General features: G+C 36.6%; 1 protein-coding gene across 1 annotated transcript; it reads right to left on the bottom strand.

Annotated features, from left to right (window-relative positions):
• LOC137618596 (uncharacterized) lies at positions 1 to 900 on the bottom strand. The gene has a single exon (XM_068348713.1). The coding sequence runs from the start codon at positions 898 to 900 to the stop codon at positions 1 to 3; it is 900 nt and encodes a 299-aa protein (XP_068204814.1).
• Between the last annotated feature and the right edge of the window lie 7,821 nt (positions 901 to 8,721).

Genomic DNA, 8,721 nt, shown 5'->3' on the forward strand with positions numbered 1-8,721 from the left:
CTATTTTCCCACCAAAAGAACCTGAGGTAGTCCCGCTGATGCAACATCGTCACACTCGCGATTATAACTTTCAACCAGCAAGCGGTCTAACTCAAGACGCTTGCTTGTCACTTGGATCCTATCGACATGCTCTTGATACCCTTTGTCTTTTGCCCCACATACTAACCAGCCCAATAATGTTCGTATGGCATGGGGTTCATGGAAGCATGTTGAGTTGATAACTTCCCTTGGCTTGAGTAAGTAAGGAACATTGTTCCCAATTGATAAACTCACCTCAGCATCTACATCTGGGATGCAAATTTCTCGCAAGTGTGGCCAGCGTTCCAGATATCCAACCCTAACCACATCGCACTCATCAATTGGTATGCGAGAGGCACTTAACACCGGAGGGAGAGTAATGCAAGTCTTGCCCTCATAGTCCAATACTGACAATCCCGAGACTAGGCTACATGCAATTTCCCCTATAACGTTGATGGTTTCAACATTCACCTTAACGTCCTGCCTCTCAGTGCAGCCTAGAGTCTGCATTAAAGCTTCCGAGACAAAGCATGTGGAACTCCCATTGTCCAGGAAAGCCTTCGTCAAAACCTCCCTTCCTTCCCTTGACCTAATCCTTATTGGCACAACTGACATCCATGTACCAATGCTACCCACTCTAACTGCCCTGAACATAGCAATTTTGTTATGTGTACCTTCCTCCTGAACCATTAAGGCCCTATTTGAGCACTCAGATTCTACCATTTCTACTTCCTGGTGTCGATGCAACAGAGTTGGATGATTTCCATTACATATGTTACAACTTTTCCAGTTTTTGCAATACTGAGACCTATGACCACTTCTCAGACAGCCAAAACAGAGCCTCAACTCCCTCATGGCTCCCAGTTTATCCTCAGGTCCCATTTTAGATATTTGGTGGCATTCATCTACCATATGTGGTCCTGTACAGTACCAATATGAAAGCGAGACAGTTTTGTTACATAAACTTTCCTAGCCTTAGTTAAACACTCAGCCTTGCTTGGTGTTGTTCCTTCTCCTAACCGAGGGGTGTCTTCCCTTCTGCCCTTCTCAAATTGGTGGTGCCCAAATAAAGGATTTTTCAAGACCCTAGCCTCCCCTTCAACAAAACTAACCAAGTCATCAAACAACACAGTCCTCTTTTTCTCACTGATAATCTTATCAGCAACTCTACACCATCGACCCCGCACACTAGAGGAGAATTTGCTAAGGATTAACCTCATTGTTTTTGGATTTTGTAATTTGGCGACACCATAAGGGACACACGAAATTGCATTTCTGCAGGTTTTAAGTGCCACCGAGTACTCGTCATACTCTTCCGCGTTGTTTTCCCTTATATCTTTCCATTTAAAGACCTTATCCACAAACGCGGTGGTTATTTGTTCAAGGTTACCATATCACTCCCCCAGCAACTTCCTTGCCTGCTTATAGCCCTCTGAAGCTTCTAAGTGGAGGCAAGCTGCCACTATCTCATTTGGCCTGCCTGTCGTGTATAAATCCAGATACCTCAGCCTTTCCTTATCATTCATCAACTGGCTACTAAAGACATCATCAAATGAGCATATGAACCTAAAATACTTTGTATGATCCCCATCAAACTTAGCTATATCCTGCTTGGGCATCAAGCATATAAGGCTGCAAGAGATTAACGCCTGCTTGACTTCCTTATTGCTCAAGTCCACTTGGTCAGTCCCGCCTGAACTACAGTATCCACCTAACCTAATCTCGGGCGCTTCTGTATTCAAACGCATGGGTCGCTCACTCCCACTTACATCAAGGTTTGTGTGCTCCCTTATCCTAGGGATGTGAGTTATTTCTCTATAATTTTCATCAAAATCTTGTAAAACCCTCTCTTCTGCCTCCACTTCAGCTAACCCACCCTCTAATCTGAGCTTCTCCCTCTCAAATCTTAGCACTGCTTCCTCTTGCTCTATGGCCTGCAGTTCATTCACCCTCAGTAATTTTGCTGCCAACCTGGCTCTAGAAGCGGCTAATAATATACGCCTGCTCCCCGTACAACCTCGCACACGACCGTTGAGATCTCCCTGAAGCAACAGATTGCCTACCAATGACTGATGTGCTATCCCCCAAAATTTAAATGTCCTCCCTTTTCCGTGGGCTCCTCAGTGCACTCGCCTACCTTGTAGCCCTGATCAACTTCCCTATCCTGCCTAACCTCAAATCCCCAGAAAAACTCCTATACCTCAACGCCATCCTTTTCTAGGGCTTCACTTAGACGCTGACACAATTCAGGCTTTTCCCCCTTTTGAGAGTCCTCTGGCTTCCAATTCCTCCCTCAATTGCGCAACCTTTAGGGTCTCCATTTTCCTAGGCTCCGTTCTGGCCCTCCCTATGAGCTAATAAAATTCCTTAGTTGAATCGTAGCTGACCTAACCAATGAGTGGCCGAGAACCTGCGCTACTTAATGAAGACCACTACCAGTACCTATGTTGCGACTTCATAAAGATCTTCCAAGCCTAGAGAGCAAACCCTAAATGTATCAATGGCTCATGTCCCAGACCTCAAGTGCCCCTCATTGTTATACCTAAGCTCAAGTGCCCCTCATTGTTATACCTAAGTTCTAATACCGTACAGCATGCTGCAAACGAACATCTGTGAAACTGAGAACTTTAGTGACTATTGGTTTAGGATGACAGTGCCCGTAACCAAAGTTGGAAAGAGTGTCAAATTCATATAGATAATCCACAAATAAGTATTTGGCAACTTCCAGAGGTTACCAACTAGCGAGGCTAAATGTAACTGTATCGTTACGTATTAAGCTCTTATTTGAATGGGTTCTAAATTGAACATTCCAAGAAGTCTTTTCATACTACATACAAAATAAACTTATGTATTAAAGCAAAACTGTGATACCATTAACCTAAAAACAGGTATAAGGACCAATAGACGATTCTACCAAAAACAAATACAGAACCAAGGAAATACATTATAAATATTCCATAAAGGTATTACCCAAAGAAGATCACAGGTTACTAAATCAAAAATCAAGATACATGAATATTTGCCTGAGACCCTAACATTCTAACTTTCGCCAAGTCTTAATGCACTACATACATCTATTCCTGCTCACTTTCTAATTGAAATGCCTTAAGTTCAAATGTGAAATTATCAAAGCTATTTGTAATTAAGCATCAAAACTCCATCATAAAAACCAGATACCTGTCACTTCTCAAAAAACACACTACTAGACAATTTCCTCGATTTTCCAATATCTAAACCATTCCATTCATGGGTTCATCAATACCTTAAATATTAATGAGATAATCACGCATTAATTTCGCTCACGAACATTTAGTACCCTCCTACATGTCCTTAATAAATCTGTGGTTCATGTGAATGAAAAATCTGTCACTCGTGTTGACAACAGCAAGCACCTTAAACATGAGCAGACAACACAATTGTGCATATTAAATAAGTTTTTGATACCAACTTAGCTCTCTTCTTAGTCGCAGGATGTCGGCAGACTTCTTGACCTTTTGCTCAGCTTTCCAGAGGGGTTACCAGGTTCGTGACTGTGGCGCGGTCCCAGGGTGGGTTTGGGAGTGAAACACATCGACCTTTTCATGGTTTATTTCTTAGTCGAATGGTCACTGGAAAATTAACATACATAAGTATTCATAGTGACAATTCTGCAATTAATCAGAAAGAAAAGCATATCCAAAGAAAATTATCATTTACATTCAAATCAACAATGTTATATTGGAAATACTCTATTGCCATAACTCCAGTAATTATAATTTCTTTGTATTCTATTTCCTTCATATTATACGCATTTCAGGAACATTTCCAATTAATTAAGACCTCTGGTATGATAAACTTGATTACAAACGTCAAAACATTAGGCAGGTAAATCCCTTGGTTACAATTTAGATAGGTTCTCAGTTATTAACATATTTCCAATAATTGCTGTACATCGAATCTTTAAGAAATATGCCCTAAGCATTAATAGGCACTTTAAGAAATCAAGTGTCATGAGAGAATATCACTACATAGTTATTCGATCTGTGGCATGTTTTTTACCTAGCCTAACCCTTCACCTCTAGCTTCCTTCATTAAATTGTAAAGACCTCTTGATAACATTCTTTACTTACCGAACCGTTTGCTTTCCCACTGCAAGGACCGTCCGTCTCTGTCCCCTCGTGTACCGCTGGCAAGTTCCTGGCGGGCGAACGCCAGCGTTAAATCAAGCCCACAACCCCTAACAATATTGTCAAACGTGTCTATATTTCATCATATTAACTGCTCTATTGAGCTATTGTTATTTAAACAGCCACCCTGACAACCCTTTTATGTCTATAAATCTCAGTACCATGTGATGCTTAGTAAATAATTCCATCTAAAGGTCCTTCAATGTGGACTTTCCCAAGCACGTTCACTCTCTATGAGGGTATTTGTTCGAAAGAATCGAAAGACCCACCTTTCTCTGCAACGCGCTGGACAGGGCGGCGGGAAAACGAACCCATGGTTCTTTGGCTGTTCGTCACAAAGAAAAAGAAAACATATAAAGCGTCCCACATAATTATTGTCCCTGAAGGAAACTTGCTCATTTGTAATTTTCTTATGATTTGACGAAGCATAAGCTTCTATTAGGTGACCCGAAATTTAATTACAAAATTTGGAATTTACCACGAAAATAGCTGTTACGGTAACTAGTTGCACCAGGAACAGTTCTTTAAAGTCGCGCAGGGATAAGTGAAATTTCCCTGCGTTTACAATATACTGTATATATATATATATATATATATATATATATATATATATATATATATATATATATATATATATATATATATATATATATGGCTGTTACTAGTCCACCTTAGACACAAACCAGTTCGCACCCACGACCTTTCTTAGTTCGTCAATCCTTCATCTTCTCTTTCTTCCCTGCTTCTATTGCAATCTTTGGGATCCATCGTGTTATTACTGTATCTATCACTCTCATTTTACTTCTTGCCCTTGTTCATTTCTTTTTCTTATATAATGTTAGATATTCTCTATTGCAGTTTGCTCTTATATCTATATAGCTTTTTTCTGTCTCTTAGTGTTATTTCAATCATCATTTTTCCATAGAGTTGTAACTAACTTATGTTCAAATGCTTTAGTTACGCTCACAATTTTTAGTTTACAATTTAAAATTGGTAACAACATCTAATCAAATATGTTTCTTTTTAGAGAAAGTGTCATTTCACATTTTCCAATCTCATTTTGCTTTTACAAAAGCTCTACATCATATGCTAATCCTTCTTTTAATATCAGTCTCATGTCCTGGGGAACACTTATTGCCTCTCTTATGTACGGATATTCATTGAAATATTTAGAGGTTCGTTCTTAACGTTTTTTTTATTTCACTGTATTTCCATTGAATATTATCTTAGTTTTGCTCATATTCATTTTCAGTCCTAAATTACTGCTTTCTTTATTCAAATTTTCTATCTCCTTTTGCAATTCATACCATTATTCACTGAACAGAACTATGTCATCAGTAAATCTCAAGTTTTTTAAGATATTTCCCATTACTGTTAATCCTTATATTTTTCTTCATTAAAATTCTTCAAAAATTGTTCTTGGTACGCTGTGAAAAAATAAGGAGAGATATGGTTTCCCCGCCTAACTCTTTTTCTCACTAAATTTGTAGTTTCAGGATTGCTGTACTACCTGTTTAGATATCTTCATTCATATATATATATATATATATATATATATATATATATATATATATATATATATATATATATATATATATATATATATATATATATATATATATATATATATTCCTCCACTTTGAAGGGCTTTGATTTCTGCTAAAGTTTTGATAAGATCAATAGCTTTCTCATAGCTTTTAAATGACATATAAAATAGTTTGTCATACTCTGTTGATTTTTTCATTAAATGGTTGATTAGTCTCAGATTTTTGTGTTTCTTTGTGTGAAATAATATATCGATATTTTTTTTTCCATACTGAAGCTATAGAGAAGATTTGTGAGCATTTTGTGTGAAGTTCAACGAGATTTACTACTATGAAATATCACCCATCTATAATTAAATAATTTGTTTGGATAGTTTTGCTTTTCCTCGTTTTATGCCTTTTATTGCTTTCTTTACGTCTACTATCACTTTCGGTACCAGCTCAGATGTTTCATTATATCTATTGTCAAGTTTTTTCTTATATCATTATTGTATAGCATTGTATAGGAAACTTTTACAACTTTTATCATCCATCTCTTTTATTGATATATCCATTTTCATCCGTTAAAACAAATATCCATTAGCACCCTGTTTCTTGATGTTTCTTCTTTTCTTTAGTGTTTCCTCAATTTCTGTGTAATTTGTTTACGAATACATTACGCTTTTAGTTTGTTTTAGTTTGTTTGGATAGTTCTGATAATTTTGTTTTATCTCACTAAAATTTCACCGTCATTTTAAAACACTCCATTCTTAGTTTTTGGTGTTTTTCTGATATTTTCCTTGATCTTGCTTAGAAACTTTTCTATATATCTCTTGTGCTGATTCCAATGCAATTTTTTTTTTTAAATGACTATTCATTTATTTTCTATTAGCTTCCATTTCGTCATGTAGCAGGGAGTACCTTTTGTATTGCTGAACTAAACTCCTTATATTTTTCCTTCACTATTGGAGTGTTTATTTTCTTTCTTAAAATTAACCTTTTTCTCTCTTTCTTATATGTAGACAAATTCTACCTCTCAAAATTATATGGTTGCTTTTCTTTAAATTGTTTAATTCTCTACATCTCTTTAACGAAATAAATTTATTTTAGGGACAATCTATTTCGTTTTTCGTTTTCACATTTAGGCTTCTGCACGTCCAATTTCTATGTTGATTTTTATTATGCCTACTCCAAATTTACCCACAGCCGATTCTCCTCCTTTTTTTATCTACTTTATCTTACAAATAATCCAAAACAATTGCAAATTAAGTCGTATGTTTTTTTTTTCAGTATACTGTAGCTGTAGATCTTAGAAAAAAAATATTTAAATCGTTTAGAATATCTTCATACTATAATTTCTATTTAGTCTGGTAAACAATCCTGCGATTTCATTAATGATACTATGAAATTCTTCTATGTTACCTACACAATTTCTATTGATTAAAGAAAACACACTCCATTTTCTTTGTTCGTTCCATATCATCTGAAGCAAAAGTTATGAACCTCTTTTAACTCTATATAAGGTTCACTATTACTTCTAATTTCACTCAATCCTATCTTATTGCAATTAATTTATATTAGCTTTTCAAGCAACAGAAAGATCTTCCCTACACTGGGTCCTGTCATTGTAGGGGTTGTTTCAAAAGGTCGCCTCTCTAATTCAAACATACATAGGCATATATATATATATATATATATATATATATATATATGATAAATTTTGCACATTTAGACGTGTTTTTCATATTCAAATAAGCCATATATATTTTTGATACATTAATGTCTGGATTCTCTTAACGACCTCGGGATCAGAGCCCCAGGCGAAATCACACAAAGACAAGAGCTTGTGACCGGCCGGGAATCGAACCCTGGTCGGCAAGCTTGTATAGACAGTGACTAAACCACTTGGCCACGAAGAAAGATGAAAGTCAATGACAATTCTTCTGTACTTATACCTGTCGAATTCAGGTGTTTTGTACTTAGAATTGAAATCAACCCATCTTCACCATCGTAGCTAATTGGTAGTTTGTTACTTGGCATTCGATTAATGATAAATTTTGCACATTTAGACGTGTTTTTCATATTCAAATAAGCCATATATATTTTTGATACATTAATGTCTGGATTCTCTTAACGACCTCGGGATCAGAGCCCCAGGCGAAATCACATAAAGACAAGAGCTTGTGACCGGCCGGGAATCGAACCCTGGTCGGCAAGCTTGTATAGACAGTGACTAAACCACTTGGCCACGAAGAAAGATAAAAGTCAATGACAATTCTTCTGTACTTATACCTGTCGAATTCAGGTGTTTTGTACTTGTCTTTGTGTGATTTCGCCTGGGGCTCTGATCCCGAGGTCGTTAAGAGAATCCAGACATTAATGTATCAAAAATATATATGGCTTATTTGAATATGAAAAACACGTCTAAATGTGCAAAATTTATCATTAATCGAATGCCAAGTAACAAACTACCAATTAGCTACGATGGTGAAGATGGGTTGATTTCAATTCTAAGTACAAAACACCTGAATTCGACAGGTATAAGTACAGAAGAATTGTCATTGACTTTTATCTTTCTTCGTGGCCAAGTGGTTTAGTCACTGTCTATACAAGCTTGCCGACCAGGGTTCGATTCCCTGGCCCTAGGGATGGCATCACGTTTCAACATTATTGGCTTCTTAAAACCAGTTATAAGGAGCTCAGATGAGTGCCTCATATTAGAAACCAAAGTTTCTGAGCACAAAAGAATATCATGCTGTCTGAACGCAGCTGTAAGGTCTTGGATATTTGCATGAAGACCACGAATATTGCAATACAGAAGACGACATTAACGAAATCTATGACGTACTAGTCCCGGATTTCGCTCAATGTCTCCAGACAGCATAAGAATTAATAGAAATAAAAAAGAGACATCATACTTAAAAACTAGATTAACAAGAATTATAACAAAAACAATATGTACAGAATTATAAACAAAATGATTGATGATACCCATAGACTATAGTAAAAAGTCG

This window comes from Palaemon carinicauda, chromosome 2, assembly GCF_036898095.1.
Source record: "Palaemon carinicauda isolate YSFRI2023 chromosome 2, ASM3689809v2, whole genome shotgun sequence".
In the NCBI taxonomy this organism is placed as follows: Eukaryota; Metazoa; Arthropoda; class Malacostraca; order Decapoda; family Palaemonidae; genus Palaemon; species Palaemon carinicauda.